General features: G+C 41.5%; 1 protein-coding gene across 3 annotated transcripts; it reads right to left on the minus strand.

Annotated features, from left to right (window-relative positions):
• Positions 1-84: 84 nt before the first annotated feature.
• Positions 85-14,896, minus strand: LOC139551778 (sodium- and chloride-dependent GABA transporter 2-like). 3 transcript variants are annotated; one of them, XM_071363153.1, is made up of 14 exons: positions 14,651-14,896; positions 7,952-8,086; positions 7,586-7,726; positions 7,367-7,454; positions 6,030-6,162; positions 5,724-5,858; positions 5,482-5,585; positions 5,208-5,332; positions 4,658-4,770; positions 4,291-4,428; positions 1,798-1,900; positions 1,104-1,204; positions 680-850; positions 85-260 (listed from the first exon to the last, which is right to left on the minus strand). In XM_071363153.1, the coding sequence occupies exons 1-14, from the start codon at positions 14,784-14,786 to the stop codon at positions 168-170; spliced, it is 1,716 nt and encodes a 571-aa protein (XP_071219254.1). In that variant the 5' UTR covers positions 14,787-14,896; the 3' UTR covers positions 85-167. The 3 variants fall into 3 exon arrangements, with proteins under 3 accessions (XP_071219254.1, XP_071219314.1, XP_071219366.1); XM_071363213.1 differs by having other exon boundaries at positions 1,798-1,879; positions 14,651-14,877; XM_071363265.1 differs by having other exon boundaries at positions 680-783; positions 14,651-14,877.
• Between the last annotated feature and the right edge of the window lie 3,592 nt (positions 14,897-18,488).

Raw genomic sequence — 18,488 nt, forward strand, 5'->3', positions numbered from 1 at the left:
CAATGGCTAAAATGTGATTATGCTAAATTATCCTCGTGTGCCTGACCAAAGCCCATCTGACCTGGCCTAAGGAAATACAAGGACTGACACTGCATGAGATGAAGTTTTAATAAACAAGCTTTCAAACAATGAACATCACTGCTAATGCCCAGCTCTTATGTTGCCAATTATATCTTAAATGTCTCCATTTCTGTGTTTTGACGTTTCCTCTGCCGGGTCAAAGGGAGCTCATCATCGGGGTGACAAAGGACAGCCAAGCGCTAGTAAAGAAAGATAATGAATGGTTAACTACTTTTACAAATTCAGCCTTGTTTCACACTTGCACCATATACCATTTTGTAAACGTGTAGTTTCAATCACACCTGTACTGTTGGGGCTCGGCCCCCGACGAATTTTCACGGGCCAACTCTAGCTAGCATTAGGGCAATGTTACCCAAAAGCACGCATAGACGAATGGCATCTGACTGGGTAAGAACAAGGGCTTAAATGCCAAAATCGGTGTCCCTTTAAACATTATTCTCAGCATCCCATTATGTATTTTATAAGTGGCAGGTAGCCGAAAAGTTGCTGGTTTGAACCCCAGAGCCAACCTTGTATATCTGTTGTGCCCTTGGACAAGGCACTTAACCTTAATTGCTCCTGTAAATCACACGATAAGAGCATGTGACTAAGTATTTACCTGTCTGAGGCTGCCTGTGCCAACGCAGATCTTGCCAATCCCCCACAGTGGCACCAGGAGGATGGAGGAGAGTGCCATGGCCCAGCCCAGTGCATAGGCCCAGTCTGGGTATATGTACCAGCGGTTAAACTTGAGGGGTTTATAGTCCACCATGTGTATAATGAAGGAACTCTGGGATGATATGCAGTAAAAGCAAAGCGCCCAATGATTAAGACCTAGACTCAAGCCATAGCACGGATGATCAGTGCGATTTAAATTTTAAGGCAACGTTCCAGCGTGGGTGGAGGCTGTATACAGTAATGTTGGTACAATCAGAGATTACCTTTAAATGTCAATTTTCCACGCTACAGACAGTCTAGCCATACGTCTACTTTAATAAAATGTACAGCTTTAAATATTTACCACAAGCACCAATCTAACTCACCAGAGACACAAGTGGGGTGAAGTAACGCCAGCACAGTCTGAAGAGGACACACGGTCTCTGTGTAGTCATGTCCTTAATGGCATCCTCCATGTGATCTGCCCCTGGGGATTTTAAAACAGATTTACTCACGCATAGCCACGGGAAGTAGTTTAGGGGTGAGGGTGCTGCAGTCCTTTTTAGTAGCCGCTTGTATCCAGAGCAACTTACAGTAGTGAGTGCATACATTTTCATTCTGGTCCCCTGTGGGAACCGAACACGCAACCCTAGCATGGCAAGCACCGTGCTCGACCACCCGAGTTACATCATCACAAACCACTTGATGTTTCAATGTACTCAATTGCTGTATTGTGCATTGTTTTTCTTCATGGTGATGGACCATCTACCACAGGTACAAACCTGGATGACCAGCCTATACAGACATCTATATCTATACTAGTAAAGGCTCAGTGCTACAGGGACACATTTTTTATTCTGATTTTATTTCCCACGAATATAAACACAAGTCCAGGAGACAATGAGAGAAAGACAGTTTACAAACCAAATGATTACAAAAACTGAGTGGTTGTGTATAGTATAATGGGGCTTTTTCACCACTACAACTCTAGTGCTTGAGATGAAGGCTAAGACTCATGTTTTTCCACCATCGTGACCGGGGTGAAAAAAAAGCCTGCGACCACAGTGGATTTACACTTACCAAAGATCCATCCCACTGCCAGTGACTCAAACACAGCCACAAAGAGAACACACGCTCCGCTGCAGCCGTAGTAATCAATGAGCTGGAACACAAAGATCCCACCCTGTAGATTAGAAGAACCAAAAAAAGTCCTTTAGAAATCGAAACTGGATGGTGTTCAGAGATAGACGGGAGGGGTTGAGGGAAGCTGAAGGACGGGACTAAAAACAAACAAAAGATAACTATTGTAAAAATGTACTGTGTCCGTAAAATGTATATATATGTATAAGCTGGAAGTAGACGCCTAATTTAACATGTGTAAATATTTGTATGAACATAAGATTCAACAACTGAGACATAAACTGAACAAGTTCCACAGACATGTGACAAACATAAATGGAATAATGTGTCCCTGAACAAGGGTGGGGTCAAAATCAAAAGTAACAGTCAGTATCTGGTGTGGCCACCAGCTGCATTAAGTACTGCAGTGCATCTCCTCCTCATGAACTGCACCAGATTTGCCCGTTTTTGCTGTGAGATGTTACACCGCTCTTTCACCAAGGCACCTGCAAATTCCCAAACATTTCTGCGGGGAATGGCCCTAGCCCTCACCCTCCAATCCAACAGGTCCCAGACGTGCTCAACGGGATTGAGATCCGGGCTCTTTGCTGGCCATGGCAGAACACTGACATTCCTGTCTTGCAGGAAATCACGCACAGAACGAGCAGTATGGCTGAAGGGTCATGTCAGGATGAGCCTGCAGGAAGGGTGCCACATGAGGGAGGAGGATGTCTTCCCTGTAATGCACATCGTTGAGATTGCCTGCAATGACAACAAGCTCAGTCTGGTGATGCTGTGACACACAGCCCCAGACCATGACGGACTCTCCACCTCCAAATCAATCCCGCTCCAGAGTATAGGCCTCGTATAACTTTGACGATAAATGTGAATCCGACCATCATCCCTGGTGAAAAAAAAACGAGACTCGTCAGTGAAGAACACTTTTTGCCAGTCCTGTCTGGTCCAGCGACAGTGGGTTTTGGAGCATAGGCAACATTGTTGCCGGTGATGTCTGGTGAGGACCTGCCTTACAACAGGCCTACAAGTTCTCAGTCCAGCCTCTCTCAGCCTATTGCGGACAGTCTGAGCCCTGATGGAGGGATTGTGTGTTCCTGGTGTAACTCGGGCAGTTGTTGTTGCCATTCTGTACCTGTCCCGCAGGTGTGCTGTTCGGATGTACCGATCCTGTGCAGGTGTTGTTACACATGGTCTGCCACTGCGATGACGATCAGCTGTCCGTCCTGTCTCCCTGTAGTGCTGTCTTTGGAGTCTCACAGTACGGACATTGCAATTTATTTCCCTGGCCACATCTGCAGTCCTCATGCCTCCTTGCAGCATGCCTAAGGCAAGTTCATGCAGATGAGCAGGGACCCTGGGCATCTTTTGTTGTTTTTCAGAGTCAGTAGAAAGGCCTCTTTAGTATCCTAAGTGTCTTGGAAATTTCTCTCATGGAATAGCCTTCATTTTTCAGAACAAGAATAGACGAGTTTTAAAAGAAAGTACTTTGATTCTGGCCATTTTGAGCCTGTAATCGAACCCACAAATGCTAACGCTCCAGATCCTCAACTAGTCTAAAGAAGGCCAGTTTTATTGCTTCTTTAATAAGAACAACAGTTTTCAGCTGTGCTAACGTAATTGCAAAAGGGTTTTCCAATGATCAATTAGCCTTTTAAAATTATAAACTTGGATTAGCTAACACAACGTGCCATTGGAACACAGGAGTGATGGTTGCTGATAATGGGCCTTTGTACACCTATGTAGATATTCCATACAAATTCCATATTCCATAAAAAATCTGCCATTTCCAGCTACAATAGTCATTTACAACATTAACAATGTCTACACTGTATTTCTGATCAATTTGATGTTATTTTAATGGACAAAAAATGTGCTTTTCTTTCAAAAACAAGGACATTTCTCAGTGACCCCAAACTTTTGAACGGTGGTGTATATATACCCCAAAAATATATGAGGGATTGGAAATGTTGCAGACAATTACATTGATGCAAGCCACAATCTGTCTGCAATATAGCTGATCCTATTGATATTCAGATGTGAAGTGTGGAATCAGAGATCGAGCACATGGAAGCAGTCATACACAATATCACTGAAGATAGCTAAATTAATGAAGTCAGTAAATCAACACTGTGGTCATTGCAACACTTCCAGATTTGTAATTTTTTTATTTAACCTTTATTTAACTATGCAAGTCAGTTAAGAACAAATTCTTATTTACAATGACGACCTGCTGTTATGGAACATTCTTTACCTTGCAGTCTGGGCCTAGACACGCCAGTGTGTGGAGGGCAGGACCTTATTTTACCTCACCTGCACAGAAGTTCTATTTTGTCTTTGGCCTTTTCCTAACACTCTAATATGTACAGTTAAACTAAACTCATTATCATTCTGGACAGTGTCTAAAACAGTTGATTAGGAGCTAATTCAATGTCTCACCTCTGTGATCAGAGTCAGCTGTATAAGGAAGCAGGAGAGACAGAAGAGGAGCACAAAGCCCTCTCGATATCTCGGCCTTCGCAGTGTAACAGGGAATAAGTCTGTGAAAGATGTTATCACTCCCTCCATTATGACAAACTAAAATAGAAAAGGAAGATAAAAGTGACATCAAGATACAGTACATTGTGGGATCAACACAACCCATTTTTCATACACTTTTGCATGTAGACCACATCCAGCTAACAAAGTTTGGTTCCCAGGACGTTGTGGGAAAGTTATTTGTCAAATAACCAAAAGAGAACCTTAAAGGAATGTTACAAGCACATTCTGTGTTAGCTGGGCATGGTCTTTAGGTATGGTAAATAACCTGTGTGTCAATGCCCAGCAGAAGAAGCATGAAGAAGAAGCAGACCGTCCAGAGCTGTGGCAAGGGCATCATGGCTGCTGCCTGGGGGAAGGCGATGAATGCCAAACCAGGACCTAGGAGCAACAGTAAACAAGAATTGGAGGAAAATAACTTAATAACTATGCTCTTAGCATATGATACAGATGCAGTTTTTTTGTGTGCATGTCATGGCACAGTATGCTACAACATTATGGATCGTTATCAGTGCCAATTCTAAAATGCAATGATGAATTCGAATGTAAAAAGTAGAAATGCAGTGCTTGAATCCTCAATTGGAATGTGAAAATTATAAATGTAAATGTTTTAAATGCTCAATTGGAATGTGAAAATGGTAAATGCATTTATCATTTTCGCATTCATATTGAGCATTTAAGCATTGCATTTAAGACACTAATTATAACCCTAAATAATGCTGTGACATGCTGAACTGACTGCATCCGTAAAACATTTTGACACATTTTTAACAAGCACAGAGCTGTAACAGAAGGCAACTGTGACGGCCACACCATACCTGACTCTGCCACCATCGCGACAGAAACACCCTGTTTCTGTGCCATGAATCCCAGCACTGAGAAGACTGCAAATCCGGCCACAAAACTGGTACAACCATTCAGCAGACACAGCCAAAAGCTGTCCCTGAATGGACATAAAATAAAATATGCTAATTATAACTGCGGTCAAACGAATAAAATTGGAATAAGTTGTTCTGTATTAAATTCTACATATCCATTGAAGTATAGATGTTTTAAGAAAAAAAATGTATCGTCAAAACTGAACAATCTTACATGTAGCAGTTATTGTTGTATTTGTTGAAGCTTCCCAAAACAGTTTGACTTCCCCGTCCAATACAGTAGGAGAAGAACACCTGCGTTCCTGCTTCCATCCAGACCTGGTTGGTGAGAGATTCATTAGTGCATGTAGAAATTCAACAGCACGAAATTGAGAAGTGGAATGCAAAGACCTGATCATATTTAGCTTGGAACTTGTTCTTCAATGAATGTGCAAATGAAAAGGTGCAAATGTTTACTTGGGGGTCTGCAAGGCGGACTGGGTCTGGATACAGGTAAAACTTAACCCCCTCCCAAGCTCCAGGTAAAGTCAACCCTCTCACCAGCAACACCAAGAGCATCAGATAGGGAAATGTGGCAGTGAAATACACCACCTAATGAAATGGGGACAGTATGGACAAAAACAAAACTTACCACCATAGCACAATTACCACCTGTACCTAAACAATCAGATTTATGGTAGTTCCATGGATGTGTGAAGTAATTTAACATTTACTGGTGTAATCATGTATAGTAGTAAGATATACATAAACTCTTATACAGACCTTTCCTGAGTACCTGATTCCTTTCCAGATACAGAAGTAGCAGACAGCCCAACAGGCGAGGAGACAGAGCATCAGCTCCCATCTTACACTGCCCACCTCGCCAATGCCTCCAGAGATAGCCAACACACGACGCCTGGGGAAGGGCAACAGAAGCCCCGTTTATACCTGGTGACTAGTCAAGCCCGTGCTCTCACTTTTGTTAGTGTTACATGGAACAATGTTGCAAATGTTTGTTTCCTAGATACTTTTGTGGACACAATCTATCAGCCATTTTGGAAACAGTGAGTAGCCTAGCCACGGTTTATATTTTGAAGCCTTTGCCAGTGCCACACAGTTAGGTTGGAGATTCGTAACTGTGTCGAGAGGTCGCCTACACATGATAGTCAGCAATGCAATTCATAGAAGCCATGCAAGTAAGAGATGTTTTCTATTGGGGACTTTATGTTGAGTCAATATGGTAGACTGCTAGCATTGTGATGCCTGGTCTAATGTATGAATGAAGCCAGAGAGTTAATGTTTGTTTTATACAGCTATTCGCACCTGCTTATTTTGTGTTTTTGCATTACTGCAGCATATAAAATGTTATTACTTGTCCGAGTTCTCATATTATTATTTTTTCTTGGGAATTGGGATTCTGGTTACCGGCGAACATGCGTCCTTTGTTTTGACCTTATCCACATTTTGATTGTGCCCACATTTTTAGACATGCGTCTACACATGGTAGTGTGCTGTCCACTGTGTCCAAATTGTGAACAGATTCCCTGGTCCCTCCCTGTATGCAAATTATTTGCCAGATATTACTTCAAATAATTTATTTTATTTTAGGATATAGGCCTATATTGATTCCATAAATGGTGCCACCTGTCAATGATTTTAGAGGTCGGGATAATGATGATTTAAATGGTTTCACTGTCCATATCCATCTACACTTGTAAGAAATCCAGACAATGCCTGACTACCTCCGGAGGTGGTCAGAAAGATCAATGCGCCTTTTAATCATCTAAATCTGTCTAAAAATGTGGGCACAATCAGCATATGGACAAGATGAGGACAAAGGACGCATGTTAGCACCAGGTATAAACAGGGCTAGAGGGAGACTTTCAGTTCAAGCTACATTTAAATTGCATCTGAAATGTTACCCTATTCCCTATATGGTGCAATACATTTGACATACTGGACAAAAGTTGTGCACTATTTTTTATTCTGAGGAATAGGTGCCATTTCAGATACTGGACATCATTTTAGTGTAAGATAATTATTAAAGGGAGGTCTTGCAGAGTTTTCATATATAGTATTTATCTTATGCTGCTTTGTGTTGTGTGGGGCAGGCTACTTACTCCCAGAACTCAGTGGCAGCAGAAGTAGTGGGGATTTTGGAGGTCCAGTTGGCAGTATGGTTTAGTGAAGTGAAATCCACACATTGATCTAATAAAAAAGTAACTAAAGTCAAATGGAATTCTCTCCCAAAAACATATATACAGTAACTTTGTGTATCATTGTTTTCTGGTTAAATGTAACCTGTTTTACCCCCATGCAGAGAATGTAGGCCTACCTACCTGTGTTCCAGGTGTTATCACAGCTGGCCCAGGGTAGCTGAGAACTGAAAGAGAACACCAGGTAGAAGAGAGTCCAGGCCAGGATCACGAGGTAAATGATAGAGTCATAGATCAGGATGAGAAGCTCTGCCCTGCCAACACCTGTGGAGAATTAACAGGTAATATTAGGTGGGACATTAAAGGGATAGTTCACTCAAATTACAAAATTAAATATTGGTCTATTTTCTCTGCATAAGTCTTTGGACCAGGAAAAAGTATGGATTGCTTACAGGGTATTGATAACAATGTGTAATTTGGTAATTTGGGTGAATTATCCCTTTAACCTTTTTGCCTGTAGTAGAATGAAGGAGTATGGCAACATCTCACCTTCAGCAAGCGGACATAAGCTCCTCCAGCATGTGACAATGCCCTGTTGGGTGTACTGACCGATTGATGTCTCGAGAAGGAACAGAGGAAGACCACATAGCCCAACGTACAGCAGGTAGGGCACAAGGAAGGCACCTAAGAACAGACATATACATGTATGTTGTGAACTTGCAATATAGGCAGGCTACTAGTGATTTTGTGCCCTACAGACCCTAACCAAGCTCCCTTTTTAACTTATATTCATACTGGTAACTGGTATCTTTACTTAACCCACTTTTTAAAGCAGTGTAGATCTTTCTATTAATAAAGGGGCCAATGTGTGATATGTGATAAACATTTCAAAATGGTTTAATCAAATATAAAAACACTTGTAATGTAGTTTCAAGTCTGTGCTTACAGGAATAAAATGAAAAATATGGCAAATTGGTCAATAACTTCTAACAACAACATAGGCCTAGGACTATACAGTGCCGTCAAACAATATTCACACCCCTTGACCTTTTCCACATTTTGTTGTGATGCAGCCTGAATTAGAAATGTATTAAATTTAGATTTTGTGTCACTGGCCTACACACACTACGCCATAATGTCAAAGTGGAATCATGTTTCTATACATTTTTACAAAATAATTAAAAAGGAAAAGCTAAAATGTCTTGAGTCAATAAGTATTCAACCTCTTCGTTATGGCAAGCCTAAATAAGTTCAGGAGTAGACATTTGCTTAACAAGTCACATCAGTTGCATGGCCTGATAATAGTGTTTAACATGCTTTGTGAATGACTGCCTCATCTCTGTGCGCCACACATACAAATATCTGTCAGGTCCCTTAGTCGAGTAGTGAATTTCAAACACAGATTCAACCACAAAGACCAGGGAGGTTTTCCAATGCCTCGCAAGGAAGGAAACCTATTGGTAGTTGGGTAAAACAATTATCTGGGGTTTCACCATGAGGCCAATGATGATTTTAAAACAGTTACAGTGTTCAATGGTTGTGACAGGAGAAAACTGAGGATGAATCAACAACATTGTAGTTACTCCACAATACTAACCTAAATGACAGAGTGAAAAGAAGGAAGCCTGTACAGAATAAAAATATTCCAAAACATGCATCCTGTTTGCAATAAGGCACTAAAGTAAAACTGAAAAAAATAATCTTTATGATATTTATGTCCAGAATACAAAGCCTTATGTTTGGGGCAAATCCAGCAAAACACATCACTGAGTACCACTATTCATATTTTCAAGCATGGTGGTGGCTGAATCATGTAATGGGTATGCTTGTGATAAGCAAGGACTATGGAGTTTTTTTAGGATAAAAAGAAACAGAATTGTGCTAAGTACAGGCAAATTCCTAGAGGAAAACCTGGTTCAGTCTGCTTTCCAACAGACACTGGCAGACAAATTCACCTTTCAGCAGGCCAATAACCTAAAACACATGGCGAAATATACACTGGAGTTGCTTACCAAGACAGCATCGAATGTTCCTGAGTGGCCTAGTTACAGTTTTGACTTAAATCGGCTTGAAAATCTATGGCAAGACTTGAACATGACTGTCTAGCAATGATCAACAACCAACATGACAGAGCTTGAATAATTTTTTCAAGAATAATGTGCAAAGACTGTACAATCCAAACAAAATGTGGAATAAGTAAAGTTGTATGAATACTTTCTGAAGGCATTGTGTCCTTTAACATTCCAGGTGTAACATGGACACAAATGTATTTGTCCTGTCATTTCATTGCCTGATCACAAGATAATTTTGTGAATAAGCGTACTAGGCTACTGTGTCATGGGGTTGTCATTCGAAATATCCTGAATAATGGAAGCAAAAAATGTTGGGTATGCTGCACACAGGTTAGCGTTTCTCATCATGAATCTTGATCTTGAGGAATCTTGGTAACTAGCTGGCACAGCCAGAGTCATAAAATCTGATTTTAAACCTAACCGTTACCTTAACCTTAAACACACTGCTAACTCCAATTAAGACCAATAAGCTCATTTTGGTTTTCATACATTTTTACGATATAGACAATTTTGACTTTGGGACAAATGATAGTCCCACTAAGCGCAAAGCAGATGGGATGGTGTATCACTGCAGAATGCTGTGGTAGCCATGCTGGTTAAGTGTGCCTTGAATTCTAAATAAATCAGGGACAGTGTCTGAATACTTTCCGAATGCATTGTACACAGGGTGGAGGCCAGGTCATCTGATGCAGCACTCCATCACTCTCCTTCTTGGTCAAACAGCCCTTACACAGTCTGGAGGTGTGTTGAGTCGGTTTTTGAAGACGTGTGTTTTTGGTCATGGTTTCTATGGCCAAATTTCTAACTTTAAATATTTTCAGACCCCTCGACTTTTTCCACATTTTGTTATGTTACAGCCTTATTCTAAAATTGATTAAATAGATTTCCCCCCTCATCAATCTACACACAATACCCCAAATGACAAAGCAAAAACATGTTTTTAGAAATTTTTGCAAATCTATAAAAAAACAACAACTGATATATCATATTTACATAAGTATTCAGACCCTTTACTCAGTACTTTGTTGAAGCACCTTTGGCAACGATTACAGCCGCAAGTCTTTTTGGGTATGACACTAAAGCTTAGCACACCTCTATTTGGGGTTGTTTCTCCCATTCCTCTTTGTAGATCCTCTCAAGCTCTGTCAGGTTGGATGGGGAGCGACACTGCACAGCTATTTTCAGTACTACAGAGATGTTCGATCGGGTTCAAGTCTGGGCTCTGGCTGGTCCACTCAAGGACATTCAGAGACTTGTCCCGAAGCCACTCTTGCGTTGTCTTGGCTATGTGCTTAGGGTCATTGTGAAATTTCACCCAAGTGTGAGGTCCTGAACTCTCTGGAGCAGGTTTTGATCAAGGATATCTTTGTACTTTGCTCCGTTCATGTTTCCCTCGATCCTGACTAGTTTCTCAGCCCCTGCCACTGAAAATCATCCCCACAGCATGATGTTTCCACCACCATGCTTCACCATAGGGGTGGTGCCAGGTTTCTTCCAGACGTGATGCTTGGCATTCAGGCCAAAGAGTTCAATCTTGGTTTTATCAGACCAGAGAATCTTTTCTCATGGTCTGAGAGTCTTCAGGTGCCTTTTGGCAAACTCCAAGTGGGCTGTCATGTGCCTTATACTGAGGAGTGGCTTCCGTCTGGCCACTCTACCATGAAGGCCTGATTGGTGGAGTGATGCAGAGATGGTTGTCCTTCTGGAAGGACTTCCCATCTCCACAGAGGAACTCTGAAGATCTGTCAGAGTGACCATCAAGTTCTTGATCACCTCCCTGACCAAGCAAGGCCCTTCTCCCCCGATTGCTCAGTTTGGCCGGACTGCCTGCTCTAGGAAGAGTCTTGGTGGTTCCAAACCTCCTCCATATAAGAATGATGGAGGCCACTCTGTTCTTGGGGACCTTCAATGCTGCAGAAATGTTTTGATGTCCTTCCCCAGATCTGTGTCTCGACACAATCCAGTCTCAGATCTCTACGGACAATTCCTTCAACCTCATGACTTGGTTTTTGCTCTGACATGCACTGTCAACTGTGGGACCTTATATAGACAGGTATGTGTCTTTCCAAATCATGTCCAATCTATTGAATTTACCACAGGTGGACTACCTGTTACCGTTGCGTCATTTTGTATCACATTCCAATGATAAAACATGTCCCCCCCATCCCCAGTGAAAGTGCGCCCATGGCCTATGTAATGGAGCATAGCCAGATAACATAGGTCATAGGCCTACAGTAGGCCAACTCATATTCTGTTCTTCTGAAATACATTTTTCGTCATGTCATAATGTTTCTTTAGACCTGATTAAAATAAATTATGGATGTATTGTGACGGTGTATATTAAATTGATTTATTAGACTTTTTAAAATGTAGATGTTCCAAAGGTGCACATCAGGGGCTTGTATGCATTGAGGCCTGGAGATGCTAAACATGTTTATGTTAGTTAACGGTCAAATGCCATGAGACCAGCAGTTTTTTGCATGACAATAACTGGCTGACAAAATGTCCTAGACTGGACCAAATCTGAACCAATGTTTCACACGTTTGGACAGCACAGTACAGTACAGCACATTTGAGTAGAGTACAGTACAGTAGAGTATAGTTCAGTACAGTACAGCACAGTAGTGCACAGTACATTATAGACGTCTACGTTTGGGCCAAATCAAGGCCGGACCGGACCAAATCTGAACCAATCATAGACGTCTATTTTTGGGCCGGACCGGACCTAAAATCAACATATGTGAAAGTTTAAATCAAAAATCTACTTTTGAACATCCATGGATGTCCTGTGACGGTCGGAGCTAACTGGGTTATTTGGATTTGTGTGCCCATGAAAACCGTTTTCGCGGTGTAACATAAGTAGTTACAGTGCATTTCCGAGATCTCCATATAATATGCACAACTCTGCCAGGACCTAGGATCAAGGGAGCCACTCAAGTTATTTAGTACTATATCTCTTGACACATTGATGAAAATAATCATGGCCTCTAAACCTTCTAGCTGCATACTGGACCCTATTCCAACTAAACTACTGAAAGAGCTGCATCCTGTGCTTGGCCCTCCTATGATGAACATAATAAACGACTCTCTATCCATCTATCTATGTGTACCAAACTCACTAAAAGTGGCAGTAATAAAGCCTCTCTTGAAATAGCCAAACCTTGACCCAGAAAATATAAAAAACTATCAGCCTATATCGAATCTTCCATTCCTCTTTAAAAATTTTGAAAAAGCTGTTGCGCAGTAGGTCCTATGCAGTAGGTCCTATGATTGAGTGTAGTCTGGCCCAGGAGTGTGGTGAACGGAAAGGCACTGGAGCAACGAACCGCCCTTGCTGTTTCTGCCTGGCCGGTTCCCCTCTCTCCACTGGGATTCTCTGCCTCTAACCATGTTACAGGGGCTGAGTCACTGGCTTACTGGTGCTCTTCCATGCCGTCCCTAGGAAGGGTGCGTCACTTGAGTGGGTTGAGTCACTGATGTGATCTTGCTGTCCGGGTTGGCGCCCCCCCTTGGCGGAGATCTTTGTGGGCTATACTCGGCCTTGTCTCAGGATGGTCAGTTAGTGATTGAAGATATCCCTCTAGTGGTGTGGGGGCTGTGCTTTGGCTAAGTGGGTGGGGTTATATCCTGCCTGTTTGGCCCTGTCCGGGGGTATCGTCGGATGGGGCCACAGTGTCTCCCGTCCCCTCCTGTCTCAGCCTCCAGTATTTATGCTGCAGTAGTTTATGTGTCGGGGGGCTAGGATCAGTCTGTTATATCTGGAGTATTTCTCCTGTCTTATCCGGTGTCCTGTGTGAATTTAAGTATGCTCTCTCTAATTTTCTCTCTTTCTCTCTCTTGGAGGACCTGAGCCCTAGGACCATGCTTCAGGACTACCTGGCCTAATGACTCCTTGCTGTCCCCAGTCCACCTGGCTGTGCTGCTGCTCCAGTTTCAACTGTTCTGCCTGCGGCTATGGAACCCTGACCTGTTCACCGGATGTGCTACCTGTCCCAGACCTGCTGTTTTCAACTCTCAGCAGGAGCGGTAGAGATACTCTCAATGAAAAGCCAACTGACATTTACTCCTGAGGTGCTGACCTGTTGCACCCTCGACAACCACTGTGATTATTATTATTTGACCCTGCTGGTCATCTATGAACATTTGAACATCTTGGCCATGTTCTGTTATAATCTCTACCCGACACAGCCAGAAGAGGACTGGCCACCCTCATAGCCTGGTTCCTCTCTAGGTTTCTTCCTAGGTTCTGGCCTTTCTAGGGAGTTTTTCCTAGCCACCGTGCTTCTACACCTGCATTGCTTGCTGTTTGGGGTTTTAGGCTGGGTTTCTGTACAGCACTTTGTGACATCAGCTGATGTAAGAAGGGCTTTATAAATACATTTGAATTTGAATTTGATTTTAAAAATCTGTCAGACAGCAAGGTCCATGATTCATTCAGGTTTGAAGTTAAATGTCTAAGTCAATTGTTAAATGCTCAACATTTCCCTAGTATCTGTGCGTTAGAGATTTGTCAACAATGAGTGTGACGTGTCTCCTTTCTAATGCCCACAAAGCTCCAATTCAAACTCCCATTAGACAGCTCTGCAAGCGTTATAATGTCAAAATATGTTTGTTCCTCACCAAATATTACTGTTACTCACTATCTTCATTTACTCCAGTTATGGCTGGTATGTACCTCCAAAAAAGGTGTTAATAAAAATCCTGAAAATATTCCTAATTGCTCAGTGAAGCTCCATATTTGGTGAGTAAGGAACGTATTTTGACATTATAATGCTTGCAGAGCTGTCTAATGGGAGTTTGAATCTGAGCTTCCTAGCCGTCAGAGAGGAGACACGCCATAGTCATTGTCGACATCTCTAACACAGATGCTGGGGCAACTTAATGTATAAAAACGACAAATAACACTGTCAAAAATGTAAGGAAAGAAAGGTAGTGTTTTATGTCACAGGATTTTTGCCAAATCTGTGAAAACTCCAACCTTGAGAAAGGGTGTAAACATAGGTTTTGATTCAACTATGTTCCCTCTTTAAATCTTAATGTTGTAACATTAAACAAGTTACAGATTTTTATCAATGACTTTGTAACAGCCCTAAATAGATGTCCACTACAATAAATCCTCACTGCCACCCTAATTTATAGAACGACCCATATGGGGGATTCCCCAAATATAACTCACCTCCACCGTTCTTATAGCAGAGATAGGGGAACCTCCATACATTTCCCAGGCCGACCACGTTACCACAAACTGTGAGGAGGAACTCTGTTTTAGAGCTCCACTGTTCCCTCTTCCCTTCCTGAGTCTCCACGTTCATTCTCTTCTTTTGTCCTGTAGTATCCACTGATCTCTAACTTGGTGTTTGCTATTCAGAATATACTGGAACTCTCGTTGTGTCAGCACCCTACCACTGGATCTGTAGTAAGTGAGGAGGAAATGCTACTCCTGGGTTCTCTTCCAGTGGACTCGGTTCAACATCTCACTATGGGACATACCCTCGTGCAGGTCATTCGCTGAAGCCTTATTCAATCACACCTAACAGGCCAATTAGGGCTTTGTGGGTTAAGCCCCACCAGCCTATATAACACCATGCAATGCCCTGGTTCCCCTCATTTCTCGCCTCTGTTGAATCTGAGCCTGTTTAAGAGCTTTTTTAAGAAAACCTAGCTCTCAGCTTAACTGTTCCATTTGGTGTGGGTTACCACTTCACCTAAACAGAGTGAAGTTACCTAAGGTAGCTTGTTAGCAGTATTGTTTGTTGTCAGCTAGCTACAGTACCTCTGTAGCCTAGCCTTCACGCAATTAGTGCTGTTAGCTTGCTAGCTCCACTACTTTAGTATACCGCTAATAGCAGTTTTCCACTAGTTTTAGCAACTTCTACTAGTGGGCTCTAGCTCTCTGTCGGTTCCCACCTTTCAGAGTTGGCTAGTTGAACTGGCAAGTGTCCTAGTTAGCTAACGTAACCACACATGGTTATAGATAGCAACCTTTGGTCTAACCCCCCCCATTCGGTTTGTTTGGCTAACACGAGAGGTGCTGTTTCTTTAACACTAGAAGTGCAGATAGAATATATTAATTTAAAATTGATCTTTGCCATTTTAAGAGTCATGTCCCTGACTCTTCCCAAAGTCTATTTAACACCCTGATGTTAACATTTTTGTTTGATAAACAGTTTTAGCAGGACATGTCATCCCCCCTGCCCTTCCTTCACCCGGCAGCTGGCTGCCCATCTGATAATGGTCAATTGAAACTACACATAACTACACTGAGTGTACAAAACATTAGGAACACCTGCTCTTTCCATGACATTGACTGACCAGGTGAAAGATATGATCCCTTATTGATGTCACCTGTTAAATCCACTACAATCAGTGTAGATGAACGGGAGGAGATAGGTTAAAGAAAGAGTGTTAAGCCTTGAGACATTTGAGACATGGATTGTGTGCATTCAGAGGGTGAATTGGCAAGAAAAGATTTGAACGGGGTATGGTAGTAAGTACCAGGGGCACCGGTTTGAGTGTGTCAAGAACTGCAATGCTGCTGGGTTTTTCACGCTCAACAGTTTCCTGTGTGTATCAAGAATGGTGCACCACCCAAACTATGGAAAGCCGTGAAACCCTTTTAACACCTTGTAGAGTCTATACCCCGATGAATTGAGGCTGTTCTGAGGACAAAAGGGGGTGCAACTCAATATCAGGAAGGTGTTACTAATGTTTGGTACACTCAGTGTATATCGAAACAAATTTCACACATATAATAATAGATGTAGCCTAAAAACAAGATTAAATTGACAATAGTCTGATGGGTGGCAATATTTAAAATGGTTAAACTGTGAATGAAGAGACATCTATTGAATAAACACATTCATTTTCCATTCCAAATTAAAACCTGCTGCTGGTCGAGCTCATGAGCTGGGCCTATCTGAGCTGGATCTGTCTGAGCTGACGTGTGTGTGTGTGTGCGTGCGTGCGTGCGTGCGTGTGTGTGTGTGCGTGTGTAAATTATGTATATGGTGTAGGCCTGTGTAGGCATCTGAGCTGAGCCCCACCGCCTACACTTTGATCTGAAGTCACCATTACCGACTAATTAATTTGCCGTTTTTGCAGATTCAAAGTGTTAGAGATAGTAATGTATTATTAGTTATCTTGAAAAATGTGCCATGACATAGCCAATGAAAATATAGCACAACTTTGTATTTCACCCCATCTCATAACCAACCGTTTGGAAGTTTTGACAGCCTTGGAGTGAGCTTCTCTTCTTCTCCTGCTTCAACCATGCAGTGCAGGTAGCAAAAGTGATTTCTGTCCTCGTTATGTAATTATGAACTTTAACCTGTATACAGGGTTGGGGAGTAACGAATAACATGTAATCCGTTACATGTAAGGTATTACAAAACAACTGTAACTGTAATCCGTTAAATTACCAGCAAAAATATTGTAATTAGAATACAGATACTTTTGAAAATGTAGATGATTACTTCAAGGATTATTTTGAAATTCAGAAAGAATGTTTGCGGTAGAAAATATTTTGACACTTGTTTTCTCAGTGACATTCAAAGCAGCATTGAAAAAAGGCGCAAATTTAAGTTTGGTTCACCCGAGTGAGTCTGACCACAAGTCAGAGACAACTTTGATGACACAGCAAATGGATTTGATGGATCGCGGGAAAAGAGCAGGAATAAACTTTTGTAGGCTACAATCCAAGGTATGTCTTCCAATGGTACGACTGCTGTCGGCATTCCAAAGATTATCCAATTTGAATAAACGCTTGGAGGTAAGGATGACAGCAGTGGTGTAGTCTGCGGCGATACGGCTATCACTTATTATTGATATCTACATTGCGCATTGATGTGAATCCCACTGCTGCTCTCTCATTTAGATATTTGCGCCTTACGGATTGTGGTTGTTGTGGATGGCTGTTCACAAATCTACATCTGTATTTGAACCCAATAATATCGTTAAATTCAATAAGTTTAAACCGCCTATCAATCATTGTTTTTGAAACCAGTGTACAGCTATTGAAAAATGTGCTCTTGCAACAGCTGCATTGTGCGGATCCCAGCCTATGGAATAAAAGTGGGGCTTTTATTGCTCAATCTAATTCATGCAAATCCATAGACCTAATGGACACATGCTCAAACTCGCACACTTTTGATAGACTTAAAGGTGCAATCTGTAGTTGCTACATACATTTTTTGACTTATAAATTATATATTATAACTATATAATATAATTTATAAGTACAAACATGTATGTGTATATATATATTTCTACAATGTAGAAAATAGTTCAAATAAAGAAAAACCCTTGAATGAGTAGGTGTTCTAAAACTTTTGGCCGGTAGTGTGTGTGTATATATATATCCGGCCAAAGGTTTTAGAACACCTACTCTTTCAAAGGGTTTTTCTTTATTTGAACTATTTTCTACATTGTAGAATAATAGTGAAGACGTCAAACTATGAAATAACACATATGGAATCATGTAGTACCCAAAAAAGTGTTAAACAAATCAAAATATATGTTATATTTGAGATTCTTCAAATTGACACCCTTTGCCTTGATGACAGCTTTGCACACTCTTGGCATTCTCTCAACCAGCTTCATGAGGTACTCACCTCGAATGCATTTCAATTAACAGGTGTGCCTTCTTAAAATGACATTTTTGGAATATGAGTAGGTGTTCCAAAACTTTTGACCGGTAGTGTACATATATATATATATATATATTTCTCCAATGTTTGAAAACATTGTAAAGGTAAACAAACACTGTATAGCCTCATACCATGGTTAAAACAATCATTTTGATATCATGGATGGTCAGTCCTTGCATCCATATCTCTGTCTATTAATCTGAGAATGGTTACATTTCTCCAAGCCCATCCCTCAGGTTTTTACCAAAACAGGGGCAATGATTTTGATATTGTTTCATCTGTGGATTGGCCCTTTAAACAGCTGCATATTATCAAGATATCAAAGTGTCACTAACAAAACGTAACAATAGGCCTATTGCAAATGCAGCA

Source organism: Salvelinus alpinus, chromosome 1 (assembly GCF_045679555.1).
Source record: "Salvelinus alpinus chromosome 1, SLU_Salpinus.1, whole genome shotgun sequence".
Lineage (NCBI taxonomy): Eukaryota > Metazoa > Chordata > Actinopteri > Salmoniformes > Salmonidae > Salvelinus > Salvelinus alpinus.

Coding starts and splice junctions, on each gene's coding strand:
- LOC139551778 (XM_071363153.1), bottom strand. CDS start 14,786: ATGAACGTGGAGACTCAGGAAGGGAAGAGGGAACAGTGGAGCTCTAAA. Junction 6,163..7,366: donor GCTGCCACTGAGTTCTGGGA/GTAAGTAGCCTG, acceptor GCCCTTCCCCAG/GCGTCGTGTGTTGGCTATCT. Junction 5,859..6,029: donor GAATCAGGTACTCAGGAAAG/GTCTGTATAAGA, acceptor CCATTTCATTAG/GTGGTGTATTTCACTGCCAC.